The following is a 20,446-nucleotide window of genomic DNA, read 5'->3' on the forward strand; positions in this document are numbered from 1 at the left end:
TTCTATTTGACAGTCGGCTCAAGTCCTGTATAGACTGCTAGTGACATGTTGTAGTTACCCTTCATCACCATGTAACCTTAGAAACAAGTACACTTCGGCTGTCATCCCCATTTCTAGCTACTGTAATGTTTTTTCTCTCAGGAATTTAGAATATTGAAGCTAAGATTACAGATAACTCGTCATCAGAGAGTCACTAGACCAAATTACTCCCTGCTTTTATTTAAAACACATTTCACTGCAGAAGCACTCTTACAAATTGTAGGATCATTACTGTACTGCAGAGGTTCTCCAACTTAGTGCTACCATGAGCCTCCTCTAAGTTGCTCGCGACCCCTCCGAGGGGGGTCAGGACCCACAGTTTGAGAAACGTGGCTGTACTGTGATACTCCAGAGGTTAATGTAACTCCATTGGCTGCAGTTCAGTTACACCAGGCAGAGGCTTGACTCTTTGATCCTACACCATTTCCGGATTCCTTAGCGGCTATTGTTTGTTGTTGGTTCTTGCTTTTGAGCTGTTCCCCACTCCAACTTTCCAGGCTGATAATTGCCTTTATGCTTCACCTCATTGCTTCCTGTTATGTGGATTTTCTAGTTTGTGATCCAATACCAAACCAGAAGCGACAGTCAAGAAATAAAAACAACCCCTCTTCCCCTCCCATCCGCCCCGTAGATGTGCTTGCTCAGGGATTTCAATCACTGTTACTTTTCCATTAGTCAGTTAAAGTGATGAACCGCTATTGCTCAGGTTCTGAAAAAAGAAAGTTTAACTCTCTGCTCCCAAAGAAACAAAAATTGCTGCCAGAGATGGTTACAAAATGGCTACATCTAGACTGGCATGATTTTCCGCAAATGCTTTTAGCGGAAAAGTTTTTCCGTTAAAAGCATTTGCGGAAAAGAGCGTCTAGACTGGCACGGACGCTTTTCCGCAAAAGCACTTTTTGTGGAAAAGCATCCGTGCCAATCTAGATGCGGTTTTGCGCAAGAAAGCCCCGATCGCCATTTTCGCCATCAGGGCTTTTTTGCGCAAAACAGTTTTTAGCTGTCTACACTGGCCATCTTGCGCAAAAACATTTCCGGAAAAGGGCTTTTGCCCAAACGGGAACATCAAAGCATTTGCGCAAGAAGCACTGATTTCAGATAGTAGAACGTCAGTGCTTTTGCGCAAAATCAAGTGGCCAGTGTAGACAGCTGGCAAGTTTTTGCGCAAAAGCAAGCAAAAACTTGCCAGACTAGGCGCAGCCAATGAGTCTCCAGAAAAAATATCCAGCTACATCCTCTTTCATGTTCTCTGCAACATAATATGTTGCACCACCTCCTGTCAAAATCATATGGTCTGAATTATACTGATGTATGAGTTCAAGGAACAGGGACCGCTGATGTTGGATTAGAAGAAAATGAATGAACAAAAATGTTTTCTTGGGCTCTCCACATCTTTATTAAGGAGCCTATGATACTAGATTTTAAAACACAGCAAACAGGTGTGCAAAAGGACTGGCTTATAAATACAGCTCTGGAAGCACAAGTATTCAGTTCTGTGGTTTCCCACGTACCATGTCAAATGCCACTGTACAGCCACTGAAATACAATTTTTCTCTTCTTTCAGAATGTTTGAATCTTGGTACATTCCAGGGGTGCTGAACAGTTTGTTCTGGTCTAAATTTTCAGTTAAAACAGTTTGGCAGCAGTACAGCTGTGCCCGATGGTGATTTATAAGAAGTGGGTCAGTTTTTTTACAATGTTTAGGAGGAAGATTTTAGAATAGTATGGAATGGACTTTGGACTCTCCCCCCCCCCAACCCATGCAATTCCCATTAAGATCAATGCCAATCATTGTTTCCTGAAAGTGTAAGTTTAACCTGTTATTTCCAGAAGGGTATTGCATAATTGGTTTATTCTGGTTTGTTTTCCTTCATCTTTACCTATTATCCAGTGGGTGCGGATATTCCCGACTCTTCCAGTAGAGAGAGCCTTTCGACTTCAAATCTAAGCTCAGTGCCTGTAGAACAAAAGCCTGCACGCAAGAGAGCTTTCAACCCTCTGAGGAAGAGATCAAAAAGCGACCCTATGCTACATGGCTTGCCACCTAGAGGTGATTACTTTTCTATATCAACACTGTCAGACATTGCAGTCATTTTCTTAAGGCTGAATATGCCAGTGCATTGAATTTGATATAGCAATCTGGCAGCTGTTGAATGTATCATATCAAGATTTTTGGACAGAGAGAGAGAGAGACAGACCACAAGAAAACAAGTGTATGAGTTAAGAGCAAACCCTTCCAAAGAACAGTAGTAGTACTCTTAGCTTCTGCATCTGTAGCTACTAGTAAAAAAGAGGGAACGTTTTCCCCTTTTCTGTGTATTTATTTCTCACTTTAGATGCAAATACCATTTATGAGCATGTTCAGTCTCATGCACTGTTTCACAGGGAGTCAGCAAGGGATGCTTGGTGCTGTGCATAGAATCAATCAGTCAATCAATCAGCAGCTTTTAGGCACTTAAAACCAGGCCATCAGGAACCCTGTTTGTAATTGATTCTATATAATGTAACCTTGGTCCACTTGACAATGTAATACTGAGCTGCTGCAGAGATGGAAGTCAGCTGCCACATTCTAGGGAAGTCACTTTTTAGCTTGAGCATCGGTGATAAGAGGTACTGGAGTTCCTCCTGGAATTATTGTCCCTGGCATAAAACTCATATTAACAGTGCTGCCTTATTAACCTGTGGATGTTTTTCTGATTACAAAAACACAGTAGTAAGAATTTATATTTAAACAACATGTCAGTTTATTTCCCCCCCTTGCAAAGCTCTGCCCAAGACAGTGGAAATAGAAAATTCAGTCAAATAAAAAAAAAAACCCAGGATGTATAGTTGCTAATTTTTGTTTTTTTTTAAAAAAAGAATTCTCGTTAGTTCATAACCAATCTTCTTGCTCAAGGATTACTGTATTCCTCCAAAAGATCTTGAAAGATCCAGTATAGCTTGTAGCAGTATGCAAAATGAACACAGGAGCTATGAATGTATTGGCATTAGTTGTCTGGTTATGCTTGGACTTGGGTTGCTGTTTTTTCCATATATTTATTGAAATTAACAGCTACACTATCTTAGTTGTATGACAATACAGTGCAAGTGGGGGGGGGGGTGTAATCAGTGGTGCTTATGTTGGACAGGGGAACTACTATTCACAAATTGTGAAAATCACTGAAGTTTAGAAGGGGTCTTACAGGCCCTGACACTACTTACATCCTCTACACCAAGTCCTTCATGGGGTCTAACAGCTTAATTTAATCTATCGACTTCTCTACCTGGCAAGATACTGTGTGGCAAACACACCAGCTTGTTTTGCAGTAATGTGCAATGAAAATGTAGACTACAGCGTAGTACACTACAATTTTCACTCTGCCGTAGCGACATCCATGCTGGTGAGTTAGTGTGTGGCAAACTGGTACACTGGAGAGTTACACCTTTGCTTGCCATGCATCTACTTACTGTACAGACATGCCCTGGTCCATGATCCATATTTACAAAGTAGAATTAATGTTATAAAAATTATAGAAAGTTTATTTAAAAAAAAACCAATCAGACCTTGTTTCATGTTGACAGTCACAGCCCATTAAAGTACAAAAGAGTGGTAAAAGGGGCTTCTAGCTCTAAGGTGGTGACAGAAGGGCAATAGGCCCGGAAATGCATTTATTTTCCTTCCCTAAGCATGTACGGTTTTTCTCTGTGCACTCTAGCTGGAGTAAATTTGACACAAAGCACAAATATTTCTCAGGAGTGGAGGGGGGGAATTGATGCTTGTTACCAATGGTGCCAGCATGGCAATAATTGAGTTTCACTAGTTACGATAACATCACATTTATTTTTGCAATCTATCAGTGTTGAATTACTGTCAGTGCTGACATCTCATTAGGACATTGGTTTTTTTCCAACTGCCCAGATAAAGTAAATGGGCTTTGACTAGTTTGTTTTTGTCTTCAGGTCCAGTACTAAGCTGTGAAGCTGCAACTCAGACTGAATTAAAACCCAAACTGGCCACTGTTATTTTGCGAAGGGGTTTGAGAGCAAGAGCTCTGAGAGCAAGACCCCGATCTTTGGTGGACTACAAGTCATACATAGACACTAAGCTGCTTGTGGCAAGGTTCCTAGAGCAGTCCTCCTGCAGCATGACCCCTGACATACACGAACTGGTGGAAAATATTAAATCTGTTTTAAAGTCAGATGAAGAACACATGGAGGAAGCCATCACCAGTGCCAGCTTCCTGGAACAGGTATCTTTTATTATTGTAGCTGAGATGAATCGGAGACATTTCCTTACTTTAATTGGCTTTTCTAGCATAGAAACCACTGGTTCAGCTCACAGCTGCACTCCCTGGATAGCAGCAAGGTTCAGAATTGACCTCTAGCAGGGTTTGCTAGTATGCCAGCTTGGTTCTGGGAAAGAATGAGAAGCCAAACACAGAGCTAACCAAGATTCAGGGGAGGGGAAATGGAACAGGAAAACATATTTCTCAAAATAGTGTGAAAAGAGGCAGATCGAATATTAATCTCCTCTCCCCCTAAAGCAGGACAAAATCTTTTGTGGTAGGGACTATAAAATGACATGAAATGATTATACTTTACCCAGAAAAAAGGTTGTAGAAGATTATAAAACTGAGTAAATTGAAATTATAATTTATTATCCCATTGCAAAAAAAACCAAAACCCCCACCACAAGAGAGAGTCTGGAGCTAATTGAGTTCAGTGATGACATAAAAATGTTAATTAATGCCGCCATCTAAGAACATAACTAAAATATCTGTTACCCTCATGTTTTACAAGTTACCGTAAAACATCTAAGCCTTTTGATTTCTCTCTGATCGGTTGTTTCTAGTGCAACCTTTGTGATACACCTTCCTAAAACTCCAGTGCTGTTTCTAAAGCCAATGGACTAATTCAGCCTTGAGCACATTGATGTTATTTGTAGTTTAAACATGACTGTAAATCACAGTATGCATAAATAACTCTGCATTATAAAAAGAGGCCCAGACTCATCCTTATTTCCCCAAGACCTTAACTGAGGTTGGAATAGTATTTATCCATCATCCCATAGCTTCAAGCAGCCCAAGTCTTGGGCCAGGACCCCGTTGTGCTAGGTGCTATACAAAAGCAGAACAAAAGGACAGTCCCTGCCTCAAAGAGCTTACAATCACTCTAAGACTGTGTCTAGACTACATCCCTCGTTTGACAGAGGGATGTAAATTAGACACTTCAAAATTGCATATGAAGTGTGGGATTTAATATCCCATGCTTCATTTGCATAATTGCACATTGGCACTCTTTCTAGACCATGGTTTTACTTTCCAAATGGCGCTTTTTGGAAAGTGCGCCATTACGCGATTATGCAAATGAAGCATGAGATATTTAAATCCCCGCTTCATTTGCAATTTCGAAATGTCTAATTTATATCCCTCTGTCAAAAGACACAAAGTGTAAGGTAAGAGACAATGGGTAGATATTGACAGATAAGAGTACAAGAAAGCAATGAATCACTATAGTTCAGTATGGTAAGCAGTGCTTTCTGCACACCAACTTTACCACCGTCAAGGTTTTCTTAAATAAGTATAATAGAAAAGGAGAGGTTTAAGGAGGATTTGGACCAGGAATGGGCAGTAAACCAGAAGCAGTTCACCAGGGTTCCTCTCTCATGGGCCGCTGCTTTATTTACCTGATTCCTCCCTACCAGTTACAGCACTTACAGGGAGCGTTACATGTGACACTCTGAGTTCCAGGGCTGTCAGGAAATAAGAGACCTCTGCTGAACATACAGTTTAGATTCACTAATCCACAGCATAGAGGGCTAACTGCCACCCCCATCACTGAGAGAAGAGGGATGCTTTTCAAGGTCTGTGAAATAGCTACCCATTATGTTTCTCACAGGCTCTATCAAATCACCTTCCTCTTCCTCCCTGAAATTGTGCGTGTGACTCTCTACCAGTCTAGAATCAACAATCAGCACAATTTTCATAAGACATACTGACAAGGCACATGGACTCACAACAAGATGTCTAGGCCCAAGAAAGGTTTAAAACAATCTCCTGCCTATCTTTCCTGCTATCCTTTATTCACAGGGGAGCAGCGCTGTGGGGTAACTTCTAGCAATCAGGCTGAGGATTACTACAGAAATACCTAATATAAACTCTATCAAATCAGCTATGACCTATATCTGTTATCGATTTAGGGACTCTTGAACCAAACACAAAGTAACCTAGAGGAAAAGCAGACAGTGCAGAACACATTTTTATAGTAACAGGATGAGCAACCAGCAATTTTTTTATAATTTGATACAAGCCACATGTAGGCGATAGACTTTTTCATGAAAAGTCTTGGGTATCTTGGAGACACAGAACATTTAAAATGGGTGAAGCTACAGCCCAAGTGACTCTCTATTAAAATGGTGAAAGTCAAGAGTTATACTTCACATTATGCAACTCTTTGGTTTGGTTGGGTTGGGTTCTTGCCCCCCCAAGCATTTCACATTGTTTTAGAATCAAAAGAACAAAATGATATTTCCCTAATTTCAAGCTGAAGTGATACGTGGCTCATGGTTTCATCCAAGTTCAAGGAAAGGTTTGAGAAACAAACACAGCAAAAGTGTGAAACTAGGCCGTTTCTTTACAAAAAATGTCTTGTGGCTTTAGTCTTTACATCAGCATGAGTCTTTCAGAACTGTTCAACCCTCTGAGAGCTGGGCTGAAGCATAGCAGGGAAGGGAAGGCTACAAATAAGGGAACGTGGGAAATAACTCTTGAACCATTATTAACACATTGTCTTGCACTTGGGGTGAGTTAATATCAGAAGTTCACCTATGTTTAGATTTTAAAAAAAGTGGAGACACCAAAATGCACAAATACTGCACCCATGCTATGGAAAAGGAAGAGGGGGGAAGATGTTCCCACCCCCACGGCTCAGCCCCCATTAGAGATTACGTCTTTGTACACTTTTCAAGGCAGTACCTGCCACATTACGATATACATTCATGAATTGTCAGTAAGTCAGGCATATAGTTATCTGGGAAATATTAGAGGAAGCTACAGCTTGTAACATCCTGTCTCCCAGGAAGCTGGGCCAGGGTGACTTCTATCGTATCTATTTTAAAACTGGGAAGCTAAAAGAAATAATGTTCAATTGTTTTCCATTTCTTTGAAGGTAATGACTCCAGCTCAGCCATCTACATCAAGGGCACATACCCTACCATTTAGAAGACACCCAGGGCTGCTGCACTTGGAGAGCTGTGGAGATCTGAGTACTTTCACTACATCTGAAAACCAGGTAGCAGAGAGGAGAACCCAGAGACTAGAGCACGAACGGCCCCATAGTCTCATTGGAGTTGTACGGGAAACTGTGCTCTGATTTCATCTGGTTTTGTTGCTTATCTGAATTCCTGCATGAGACAAACAAACAGGGCTAGAAAATCATCTCTAACAAGCACGTTGAGGGGAATATTGCTCATATATTTTTTCATGCTTTTGGAACCCCCTGCTGGAGAGTCTTAGAGTTAATTCTACAAAACTTTTCTCTTTATTGTTCTGGTTCTAAGCTGGCTTTTAAAATAAGGATATCCAGGTGCAATTAGTATGTTCCCAGATCATTGTTTTGGTGCACTACTGTAGTTTTTCAGTTCTTGGGAGTTGATTCATTCTTATTACTAAGCCACATTATACAGTGGAAAGTTGAATGAATATATCTTGATTTCAGTGGAAGGTATGATTATACATAAATTCATTCATTGTTGTCTTATGTGGGTGTATGGTCCAAATTCTGATCTCCTGTCTGTATAAATCTAAAATGAAACCATTGAAGTCAGTGGGACACCTCCTCTAAGCCAATTTACACCCACTATGATGTGTCCCTGTTGTTTGCACAGCTCTAGTATGTAGTAAATCAACACTGCAGAATGGTGTGTACTGTCAAGCATTACCTTGGTGAAAGTGTTTTGTGCTACCATCTTGATAGCTCTTTGTTGACTTGAAATTCAGTCATTTAGGGATGGTCGGTGTTCCCAAAGGAGCTCAATCTAAGTTCATGCAGCTGAAGTTGTGTAACATCGTAGCTGAAGTTGACATACATAGATCTACTTACTGTGTGGTCTTCCCTGCGGTGTATTGATAGGAGCTGCTCACCTGTCACTTCCCCTTGCACTTCTCATTGAAGTGGGGTACCAGAGTTGATGCTAGAGTGAGGGGCAGTTGATTTGTCATGTTTATACTAGACACAATAAACTGACCCTTGCTAGATTGATCGCTACCCATCTATCCAACTGGTAGTGTTGACATAGCATTTCAGTTCCCTGACTGACTAGGCTATCCTGGGCTTTTGGCAACCTCAGTCACACAGCACAAATAGTGAATTAGGAACAGCAAATACTCAAAGTACAGTGAACGCTTCATGAGCAATCTGTGAGCTGAAACACACTGGTATCAAATATTTGTCATTCTGAATAATGTATAAATTCAGGAGTCGGTCTGTTTGTTAGCAGATAATTGATGAGTAACAAAGGGCACCAAATTTGTCAAATTGCAGACCATTAATAAGTTGGCAAATTGTATTGCATTTAGTTGGTAACTGGAAAGAGAATTTACTCAATTTCTCTCTCTTAGAAGGATACAGGTCATGATCCAAAGCCCATTGAGAGTCTCTCCATTTGGCTTTAATGGGATCAGGATCATTGTTTGTAGAATCAAGGCTATTTATAGCAGCCTACAGCATCCTGTATTGCAGCAAAACATAGGATTTTGTATAAGTAAGTCAATGATTAAATATTCCTGCTGTTGTTGAAATTATAAAGTGTTACATAGGGTAACTATTAAATCACTTTTCCTTGATTAGAAGGAGAAAGACTTGTTTCCGTATATGCTGGCTTGAAGGAAGAGAAATAGTTAAATAAAACTGTTGAATTTGTATAGCTGGAATCCGTGTTTTGTTTTGTTTATGCAGCTTGTACATGTTAATGTTTGTTGATTGCTAGCTGGAACCTTCTGCTTGGGGGAAGTAGCTGTTGCATTCAGGCCCCCTTAACTCATCTGAAGCTCAGAGCAGGATCAGCCCCTACATTTTTAATAATAAACATCAAGCAGTAAAACTGTGTCCTTTGATTTTTAAGTGAAACAATACAGTCATCAGTGGGACAAATTATCCTCCCCACATGCCCAACAGCTACAGCACCAAGCAATTGGCTAGTGTCAAAAGCATAACCGTTAAGTAATTAATCACTTAACTTTGCCCCAAGCTGTTCACTTGTAGATGATTGGCACCATTCACTGCGTTTCACAGAGACAGGCATGTACTAGAGCACCTGGTCTGCAAGGGCAATTTCTGATTACTTCAAAGTGAAACCTTTGAACCATTTTGGAATGGTAAATCAGACATTAAGAATGGCAACATAACAAAAAAAAAAAGTGGGGGGAGCACTTTAACCTCCCCTGGACACATAGTTTCTGACTTTCAAGTTGTCATTCTTATGCGCAAAAACAAACAAAAAACCCTTCAAAAACAGATTGCAAGCAGAAACTGCTGAGCTGAAATTCATATTCAAATTTGACACCCTGAAAAAAGGGTTAAATAGAAAGATGAAGTGGTTCTCACATTACAATAGGTACTTTCCTCTTCAGATACTTTCACCCTCTCATTACTGTTGGAGATAAGCCATATCCATTCTGATTTAATTAGCACTGATGTCATAATCTCATCTCTGTATCTCTGCCTCTTTTCAGCATCTGAGGAAGTGAGTTATCTCATGAAAGCTTATGTCCTAATATATTCATTTGTATTCACAGTGCTATTGGACTCCTTTTTAATCTGTTCCGTTAGCTTCGGTACTTCACATGACAAGGATTGGTAGCAAAAAGAAAGTACACAGTAGGTGTTGTGGCATTTAACCTTTTTTGGCTTCTTTTTGTGTGTGACTTCCTTGACACAAGAGCCCAGAGTCAATTTCTGCCCATTTTTCCTTTCAGGGGACCCAAAGTTTGGGAATGGCTGTTTTGAAGGACCTGATCCTTGAAGTACAGAGAAAATTTGCAGGGTCAGTGGGCCTCTAGCCCGATTGCTCTACAGAGTCACTGAGTAGGGCTAAAGAATAAAAATTAAAAAGGCTGGCTACTGTTACAATCTGACAAGCTAATGAGCTGACAAGGAAGACTTCAGGCAGTCTAGTCCAGATGGCAGGAACTGCACAAGAGAGGCCACTCATCCAGCCAGCTCAATGAGCAAACGAGTAATTTACTTGTAACGTGAGTTTGTCCATAACATTCTTTTAAGGCAAGGGAGGAGAGAGAGAGGAAAGAATAGTGGCGACAGTTAAGAACTAACCTCATTCCATTATTAAAGAGCTTGGACTGATTTATTTTTCACTGTTTGCAAACAGCGCTAACCTCATTTCAGTGCACATCATGAGGTCTGCCTGAACCAATGTGGGCAAAGTAGCTCCATCCAGTGTTGCTCACTCTCATGGTTTTGTCATGAGTCTCATGATAATTATTGTTTTCTCTTCAAGTCCTAGCTTCTGGAGTCCAGTGGATCTGTTGATTTCAGACTTCACTCAGAAATAGTAAGTTTTTAGCCTTTCTCTGCAGAGAAAATGTCAAAGTGTGACCACCCTTCCCCCAGGCACCTTAAAAGCATAAAAAAACCCAACCCCAAAATCTATTATTTTACATAATTTCATGACAGAACAGCAATAGCAGTACAAATCATACATGCATAGTTTGGCAGAGTCTGAGAAGCATTTTTCTAGACAATTATTCCAAATGAAGAATGAATATATTCCAAAGCCCATTTGAAAATATTCCAAAGGAAGAATTTGGGAACTATGGGTGGTTTCCAGAAAAGGAGTTGGATTTGGCTGTCTACATAGCTGATTGAGAGTGGGTGTCCAGAAAAGTCAAAGGAATTAGTTGGTTATTTTTGTTTTGCTGAGTATAGTATATTACGGAGGCACAAGAGTTAAGGTTGAATCTAGTTTTACATTTTGAGGTAGCATTGAAACTCTTTATATCTTTCATACATAACAATGCATCTTCCCCTAAACATTTAGCACTTACACTGGTTACAGTAGTGACGGATGGCAGAGCAATAGTCTCAAGTTACAGTGGGAGAGGTCAAGGTTGGATATTTAGGAAAAACTATTTCACTAGGAGGGTGGTGAAGCACTGGAATGTGTTACCTAGGGAGGTGGTGGAATCTCCATCCCTAGAGGTTTAAGTCTCGTCTTGACAAAGCCCTGGCTGGGTTGATTTAGTTGGGATTGGTCCTGTCTTGGGCAGGGGGCTTGACTTGATGACCTCCTGAGGTCTCTTCCAGCTCTGTGAATCTATGATTCTAGGTGCATTAAGTGAATTTTCTAAGAATTTACAAGTACAGCAAACAGATGGTCTCCTGCTGGGCCTCTGCCTCCTCTGCCCCCCCATGGAGATGGTTTTGGGGTGAACTGGCTTTTAAGCTGGTTCCCCAAGCACAAGCTCTGCTCCCTCCCTTTGCTGCCTCTGATAGAGGCAACAAGTGTGTGTATGTGGGGAAGCAACTAGTCAAGTAGGCTAGGTCTACACTTAACCCCTCTGTCAGCAGAAGGATGTAAATAAAGCACATTTAAATATCCCACACTTACAGAACCGCGTCTAAACCGCCATTTCAGTTTCAAAATGGTGCTTGTTTGAAACAGCACCAGAACGTGATTATGCAAATGAAGCATGGGATATTTAAATCCCCGCTTCATTTGCACTTTCGATGTGCTTTATTTACATCCCTCTGCCGACAGAGGGGTGTAGTGTAGACACGGCCATAGTGACTCGACTACCTGGTAAGCCTAGGCAAAAATCCTGATACAGGCAAAATCCCTCATTTGGGACTGGTCAGGAAGGTCTAACCTGTACCATCTTCCCTGAGGCAGTGTATAGTCACAGTTCAACTGAGATCAAATAAGAGCTTGTGGCCAGGTTGAAATAGGACAGTTCTTTGTGAGTTTCTCAGAAAGAAGAGACTTTATGTGGAAAAAGAAAAATTCTTAAGTTTCTTTAAATACAGTTCAGTCTGTTTCAGTGTTCATAGTTCCAGAGTCATCATGCAGTTACTGCAGTGGTGTCAGTACAATGGAGTCAAGGGTCCTGGGGTTCCCAACTGTGCCACTTCTCTACATGTTTAGGTTTCTTTTAACTTTGACTCTGAATGTCTGGATTGGTAATGCTTGTGTTGGGGCAGGCCTGCCGATGGGCTGGAGGGGGGCAAAGTGAACAGTTGCCTTAGGGCCTGGTGATTTAAAGGGCCTGCGCTCCCAGGTACTGCAGCTGCCACGGAGCCCTGCGCTCTTTAAATTGCTGCCAGAGTACCACCACGGCCTTACCACAGAGGCCCTGCCCCTTCTGGGGTAGAAGAGCCGCCCTCCTTTACCCCATCTTGCCCAAGGGCAGCTCTGGAATGTGTTTTGCCTTAAATTACTCTCAACCTCAAACCAATCTTATAATTCTTGCCTTTGAATATGTGTACTAAAAGGGTTTTATATGGAATTGTTGATCGTGGAAATGGAATTTGAGTGGCATGTGCTTATACCAGTAACACCATAAAGATGTCTGCAAAGGGTGTGAAAGGTAAAAGATCCAAGTTTTTTCCACCAGAAAAATTAATGAGAAGTAGATTAGAGAAAGCTACAGAAGTTCCAAACTATGCCGACAACTCACCTGATGAGTTTCAGAGGCATGAAAGCAGTTGCTCTAGGAATTATCCCCAGTAGATGGCTCTTGGCTATTGAAGGCTTCAGAATAACAAACATCTCAGTGAAGCGGGTTACTGTGTGAAATGAGGTACTGAAGAACAGAATGAAATTAAATATTATTACCGGGAACACTGGCTGTTGGATACTGTGGTTCTATAGGAAGCACTGTCTTTCTCCAGAAGAGTCAGCAGACAGCTTCATGGATAATCTCTTTATGCATAATCCTATTTGCTGCAGAACAATCTTATCAGCAGACCACTCTCCAGACAATAAAAATTCCTTGCATCCCTTACACTTCTCAGCTGCATATAGATAACATAATAAAGGCCTCCACCCCCCTCTACTCCAACGCCTCTGCTGAAATCTATGAAGTCTGCCTGCATTCTACAGCCCTTGCAGTATCTCAAAAGGAACAAGTAATATCTGCAGAGGATTCCTACCCACAAATAAAACTTAGCATCCTGCACTTCTAATTGTTTAAAGTATAAAAGCAAAATGTATTCCTATTTGTGTAAACTGGCCCTTTGCAACTCATATGCAAATCTCCCCAGATAGAAAGTTAATGAGGTTTGGGAAGATTAAAGAACACTATGAACTTTCAGTTTTACAAAGGAAATGTGCCTTTGCTTCCAGGGGCAAAATATGTAAAGTCACAAACCCAAAAAGCCTCTATTATGACGGATTTAAGGTTTCATCCACATTTTAAAAAAAGGGATTCTCATTACAGAGTTGTAATTCGGCAGTAGTCTGGAAATATGCCATGAAGTTTAATCCTAGCTATGATCTTTTGTTATATCCATCCTTCATTTACTTGTGGGAGATTACTCTTGCTCCAACTGTCACACAAAATAAAAATATTTCTTTCCCCCTCCTCCCAGTGCACTCACTTAAGTCCTATATCAGGTATCTACACTTGTCCCTTAGGCTCATCTAGATCAGTGTTTCTCAACCAGTGATACGAGTCCCCTTAGGGGTACTTGAAAGAAGTCTGGAGGGTACATTAACACAACTGAAATTTGAAGAAAACTGAATTTTGTTTTAAGTTTTACAGCGCTTGAAATTTTTGGGTGTAAAAATAATAATCACCCACCCGGCTACAATTAAGTTGTTTAAACAAATGTGTTGCAACGGGGGAGAAAAATTGTGTGTGTCTGAAAACTGTAGGTACTGGGGGTACTTTTTTTTTTTTTAAAGAGGGTACTTTATAAAAAAAAAGGTTGAGAAACTGATCTAGATTGTTGCAAAGAACTGGAATGTCTGTCATCGGTGTTGGATGTACACGGTAAAAACTAACTGCTAGCTTGGGTGAGGTTTCTGGCTATAGCAGAGAGGGTGAAAAGACAAAGAGTGGGATCTACAGTTCACTGAGTAGTGGATAGTGGAAGAAATCTTCTGTGGCCCATATGAGGTGGTGGGTGAGGTGTTGTGGCCTATATCCAATACAGGTAAAGGCAAGGTTAGACTTTTATATTAACATCAGTGATCAATGTCTGAAGTTGCAAGTTCAATTTTTCTTCTACAGCTTCTCTAGTGTATTCTATATATTCAAGTTGTCATTAGAATTTGGGCACATAAAAAAGTTCTATGATAACACATTTAAAACACTACAGTGACATTGTATCGCTTCAGTGTAGACACTACCTGTATTGACTGAATTCTCCTGTCAGCACGGGTATTCCACCTTCCAGTGCTGTCTACACAGGGACTTAGGTTATCTTAACTACACTGCTCCGGGTAGGGTAAAGGACTCCCTCCCAGAAATGTTCATTCAATATCGATGATCACATCAGCAAAGTCTCAGCCATGCCCAGTTTGTTTTTGTTTTGTTTTTTTATTGTTGCAAATCTTACCGACATTAGTGCTCCATTAAATAAAGGAATGTAGCACAGTAAATACATCACAACAAAACAGCTGGCCAAAAAAAAAAAAAAAAATCAATCAAACCACTGGAGCTGCGTTACAGACGAGGGTCAGAGACCTGTGACAAAAAACGTCAGAGGAAATTACATTCAATAGATGTGCAAGTATCAACATTCCAGGCTCACATATATTTATATATATATTTATATTTATATATAGAGATTGAGTTTAGTGTTTACAAAGAACAATATTGTTACAAATACATTACTATACTTTTCCCAACGCTTTACAATAATTTCTATTCACCCTCTTTACAGAACAATAGTAAAACTTCATATTCTAAATACTGTGCTAAATATATACAAGAAATCTCACCCACACTGCCATCTTCATAAACAGATTTCATTTAGAAAAATTAAAACAAAAACTGCACTCAAGAAATACAAGCCAAGCTTTAAATTATAAAGAGATTGAAACAAGTAAGTGTGGAACCTACAAAAAAAAATTAAAGGACATTTCATCCTTCATGTAAACACTGAAAAGTTAGTAATATTGTACTAAAAACAGTGAAGGGACGGCTTTGCAGGACCTTCACGGAAGAGAAGGAATGTAAAATGGTAGGTTATTCCTTTCAACCCATGGAGAATTTCACTCATCTAAAATACTAACATAAACAGCTGCTCTAACATCTTTTAAACATCCATAAAAAACAACAGACTACACAGGAGTCAACTCTCCCTTTTGAGTTCATTGTATTTCTGAAACACACTTTTTCTCTTTCCAGACTAAACTTCTGGGACTGTTTACATTAGGAGTGCTTACTCAATCTATCTCTCTGTCCTTGTTTAGAAATCACAATATGTTTATTGTAATAGACTAATTCACATTCTCAGGCCCCCAAATCCTGCACTCACATGCTTAGTTTTTACTTGGATGTGCAGTCCCAATTAAATCAATGGGTTACTCAGATGCCTAAAGTTAAGCACAGGTGTTTTCAGGATTGGACCCTTAGTTTCAAGACTCTATCACTGTTTTAGCCCTATATTTGTATATTGAGGGCTCAATCCATCTTCCACTGAAGTTGATGGAAAGATTCCTCAATGGGAGTTGGCTGGAGCCACAAAAGCAGAAAATTAATATGGGAGTTAACAAAGCTGGGAACCAACAGTGTGGTAACCATGTTATCAAGAGTAGCTTTTCACTCAGGCAACTATGGAAAGGCTGCACTGTATATAATCTTCTAAATTATACATGGTATATATCATATTTACATATATTAACTATACATATGGGAAGTTATGAAAAAATTGTTCCTATGACCTTTATAAACCATATGCCTGGCATTAAAAACGCTACTAACTAGTCATTCACAATCGATTTGCATCTGTCTGATGGTAGAGCAAATACTAATGTGGATTAACACCACTATACCATTGTAAAGTTTGCTATTCCAGAGACTGGGATTTGATTATAGAGCAACAAGAACTGTTGTACCTCAAGGAACTGTACAGTACTCTTACACCAAACATATTCATTTACTACAACAGCTTACTCAGCATTCCACTATTGCTCTCTAATATTTCCACTATTCACTGCCAGTTGGAATAAAACGTTTATGTTTTTTCTCTCCACTCAGTCCACTGTTTTGGAAGGGAAATTAGGCTCCTGAAACCAGCTGGAACTAAGTGATTGGACAAAGGCAGAGTTTTCACAGCTCACTTAATAATGGAAATGCACGCACGTGTGATCTAGGAAACCTATGCGAACAATTCCAAAAAGTCATCTCCAGTCTACAGCCACAGTGCTCATACTGCACAGTCCATTCCTCATTAAATGAGATTTGTTCATGGCTGTCACTTTCCCCCACCACCTCCCCAAAAAAGAGGGATGAGATTTTTTGTTTTGTCCTGCTCCTATATTAGTCCTGGGGGAATTCTGCAGTTGTTACATTTGGAGTCACAGTAAAACTGCAGAACTCCCCCAGCATGGCTGTATTTTCATCATTTTAAATCGGTGTGTCGTAATAAAATGTAGCAAAAGCTGTTGCTTTTGATCAATTTAAAGGCATCCAACTGGTCTAAATTCATGATTCTATAATGAGCTTAAATGTGAGTACATAGGACTAATGGAACATAACTACTGTACATGGGAGCAAGGAGAGTCACTACCACTATTACTGTTTCTTTTTTTATCCCTCCACTTTCCAAAATTTATAGCCCATATAACTCCTTGACATCATGCACCCCACCATAGCATTTTTTAACCCTCTTTTTCATTGTACAAGTACATAAATACCCTTTAACATCCTACATATGGAGAACCATGGATTAACTTTATAGCTATGTATATATATTACAAATAAATTAATTTTTCCTCATTCCCATTCCACCTCCCTCCCTGTTATCCAGATCATTAGCTAAATAATAATAATAAAAAAAAGAGTCATTAAAATTAAACAATCTTTGGACCAAAGATATGTTAATACTGGCTCAGAGTAACAAAATTACTTAGAACTGTATGCAGATCTATTTTTGTTCAAATTTCAAGCACATAGTTTTACACACACACACACACACACACACACACACACACACACACACACACACACACGAGAAATTGTGTATTTAGATTTTCAGCAGAAGTCCCCACAATACAATTGTTGCTGGATATTTATAGGCCACTTAACTTTCTCCTCTCTCTGAAGTAGGAAGGAGAATATAAAAGATATCCTGCATCCAAAAATGAAGTGAGATTTTTTTTTCCCCCCAAAGAGGAAAAAAAGACTCATATACCTGGGAGATCAAATGGCGAAAGTACCCTCTATAGTACTGTTTAGTGAAGACAATGGAACTCTTACTTTCAGGTTATATGAGCCTAAAGAATGAATGTTCAAGAAAATTAAAAGATGTGTGTCTGAATTATGAGTTTTACCACAACATCACTTATTCATTAACTCAGTCTTCACAGGCATTTAACTCCTCCTTTAGGGCAAAACTGTCCCCTTGGTTCTTTGCTCTCCTTGTGTGTGTAGAACCCTTCATTGGTAACGTTAAGCTCATCGCACACAGAACAGTACAATGGTGTCCAAATCCTCTATGGGGAGTCCAAGAGGAGAACTTTCCTGTGTGGTTCAATCTGTTTGTTAAGATTCTAATTTCATAATAATTCATGTTTTTGTGTGGTCCAGTTATGGCCATTCAAATACAACTGATGGTGGCACTTAAAGTGCAATGAGTCCTTTGTTAAACTACTTGTGAATAACAGCTATTTTTCTGTTCTGTGAGGAATTACAGAAAGCTTATAACTTGTAAAAAGATGCAGCAAAAAAACATCTTCTGGAAACCTTTTACCTGTACACAGCAAAATGTTGGAGAGAGAGAAAGAGAGAGCGAGTGAGATGTCTCTGAAGACACAGAAATGCAGGACTAGAAACACAACCACTAATGAGGAGAAACATCCTCCATGCATGTTGTGAAGGTGAGGTATCAGCCTTAGATGTAAACTGGCTGCTCCTGTGCAGTCAACAATCTGTACATGGCCGCTGGCATGGTCTTCATATGAATCTGGGTGGAAACAAAACAAGTCAGTCAATGCTCCTCATGTACATGCTGCAGAACTAAGGTAATAAAAGGCTTTGTGCGCTTTCATGCTTAGATCTTATGAATGTGGAAAGGAGAAAATGGCCTGAGACAAGGAGAAGGAATTAGCGCCAGTGACATAGTACAGGGGAAATATAAAACCAGTGAGTTTTTCATGCCCATTCTAAGTCTTATTACAGCACAATGCTGAGAGATGTTGAGCTCTTGCAAACATTGCTGACATTAATAGGAACTATGGTCACTCAGGGCCTCTCAAGCAGGCTTGCTAATAAAAATCTATAAAAACATGTTAACAGTAAACCTGGTTTAATCATATTCTCATTTCCAATATTTGGATAGTAGCAGTCAGCAAGAGGCAATGGTGTTGAAATGTGTAATATTATCTATCCAGTACCTACCTCACCAACAGCATTTGAGAGAATGTGAACGATTTTTTCATGGGGTGTTGCTACAACGCTCTGTCCGTTGATTTCAATGATCCGATGGCCCACTCGCACTCCTCCTCGCTCTGCTATACCTCCTCTCATAAGGCTACAGATCTTATGAAGGGAAAGGGCAAAGTTATCAATGCTAAGCATGTTACATTGTAAAACAACGGAGGTTTGTTCACAAATTACAAACTCTAAAATTAAACACTCAAGTCTCCAAAGTGTAAAGGAGGTTTTTTTTTTTTTAATACATAGTGAAACACCAATGAGGGTAAAATGGAATAGTACTAGAACAACTGCAACCAAGTCAGTACTAGGCTTAAGGAATATAATGAACAACTCTTCCCCTCAGTGCATAAAAACAAACAAAGTAAGTTGGCTACTGAAAATTACTCATATTAAACCTCTAGACACTGGCACTTTAAAAATGTAGGAGACTGCATAGGTCCATAGGAGCTTATGTATGTGAAAGGGAGAAATGTATGGTTTTTTATTTTCTCTGATTGTAAAGAAGACTCTTTCTTACAAGACCTGCAACGTGTCAGTTAGATCCAGCCTGTGCACAACTTGTCCCATGGACCTTTTGGTTCTTTAGCTTAAAATATCCTTTCTATTCCTATGGTTGACTTTATACTTTAAATAAAAGTATCTTTTCCTGCTTTTGACTTGCAAAGAAGGATCGGATATAGAGGAGGTAATACATTTTTGGATAAGTCAGTTTTTGTGTCTTCTAATCAAAATGTGTACGTAGCTCTTGGGAGAGCTGAGAGATTTGCCAAAAATTTTCATAGCTATAAAATCATCATAGTAGATACTTCAGGATTGTGAAAGCTACTTACGATCCCATTCTGTACACTGAAACCCAGCTGATATCTGAGGTCAGGTCTTCTGATCAAGACAGTGGTTACTGGAGGACATCTCACTATATTCAGTTTAACCCGGGCCTGGTTTTTCAAACCCTTTAAAAAATATAGACATACCATGACAAGTGTGGGTGCAGGTGTACTAAGACAGGTGAAAAAGTGGCACTGAAAAAGAATAATAGTTTGAAAGCTAACATCGAAATAATACTGAAGAGCAGTTTGCTAAGTATTCATCATTACAAATAGGTATTCTAATAAGTACCAGAGACAGGCAATATGACAACTTGCTAACTGAATGATGCAATGTCAACCTCTAGTTGTCAACAATTTGACATGTTCATTTTAAACTGCCAAGAAATTAGACATCATGTTGGCAATTTCTTTATTTTGGATCATAGAACATTATTTTACAAAAAGCAGAAGGGAAAACAAGAAGTAGGTCTGTACAATGAAGCTAAAAACTGTTACCTATCATGTTGTGAAGAAAAAAATCTTAAAATATGCATTTAAGATGCAAACAAGTAGCTTTTCTGGATGTGCCATTTAATTCTGCAATGCAAAAGGCAGAATTTACTTAACTCCTGTCCATTTAATGCTAGTAAAAGCAATTCTCAGAGACTCCCCTTTCTAAACTGGGAGTATCACATTCATCCTTAAATGTTTGGTTACCCCAGCAAAGCAGACCTGCTAACAGGGAGGAGGGAGGAAAGGGGGCAGTTGCTCTGGGACCAAGCAATACAAAGAGGTCTGGGGCTCCCAGCCGCAGCCGCTGCTACAGAAGCAGTAGCTATAGCCCTGTGTTCTTTAAAATGTCCCTGGTGCACCTCACTGTGCACTGTTGGCAGCTCTGAGGGTTGGGGGAGGGCTGGCTGCCCCAACTCCACCCTTCCTCCCAAGGCATTGCCCCTTTCGGGAACGTGGAACCAGCTCCCCCAACCTTGCACAAGGGCTCAT

The 20,446-nt window shown here is 39.9% G+C and overlaps 2 protein-coding genes across 11 annotated transcripts in view; one reads left to right on the forward strand and one right to left on the reverse strand.

The window, feature by feature from the left end:
• The window catches only part of ENTREP1 (endosomal transmembrane epsin interactor 1), a 44,112-nt gene extending 35,175 nt beyond the window's left edge, over window positions 1–8,937 (forward strand). The window contains exons 9-11 of the mRNA XM_075931697.1: window positions 1,931–2,089; window positions 3,979–4,268; window positions 7,186–8,937. Coding sequence (XP_075787812.1) covers window positions 1,931–2,089; window positions 3,979–4,268; window positions 7,186–7,389 — 653 coding nt within the window. The 3' untranslated portion in view covers window positions 7,390–8,937. The remainder of the gene's footprint in view (window positions 1–1,930; window positions 2,090–3,978; window positions 4,269–7,185) is intronic.
• Window positions 2,907–20,446, reverse strand: part of APBA1 (amyloid beta precursor protein binding family A member 1) — a 153,540-nt gene continuing 136,000 nt past the window's right edge. For 9 of the 10 annotated variants that reach the window (XM_075931690.1, XM_075931686.1, XM_075931688.1 and 6 more), the window contains 5 exons: window positions 19,469–19,588; window positions 18,600–18,740; window positions 14,593–18,165; window positions 12,708–12,833; window positions 2,907–10,604 (listed from right to left, as the gene is read on the reverse strand). In XM_075931690.1, the coding sequence (XP_075787805.1) occupies window positions 18,094–18,165; window positions 18,600–18,740; window positions 19,469–19,588 (333 nt within the window). In that variant the 3' untranslated portion in view covers window positions 2,907–10,604; window positions 12,708–12,833; window positions 14,593–18,093. The remainder of the gene's footprint in view (window positions 10,605–12,707; window positions 12,834–14,592; window positions 18,166–18,599; window positions 18,741–19,468; window positions 19,589–20,446) is intronic. The other variant, XM_075931687.1, reaches the window with a different exon arrangement.

Source organism: Pelodiscus sinensis, chromosome 6 (genome assembly GCF_049634645.1).
Source record: "Pelodiscus sinensis isolate JC-2024 chromosome 6, ASM4963464v1, whole genome shotgun sequence".
Classification (NCBI taxonomy): Eukaryota; Metazoa; Chordata; order Testudines; family Trionychidae; genus Pelodiscus; species Pelodiscus sinensis.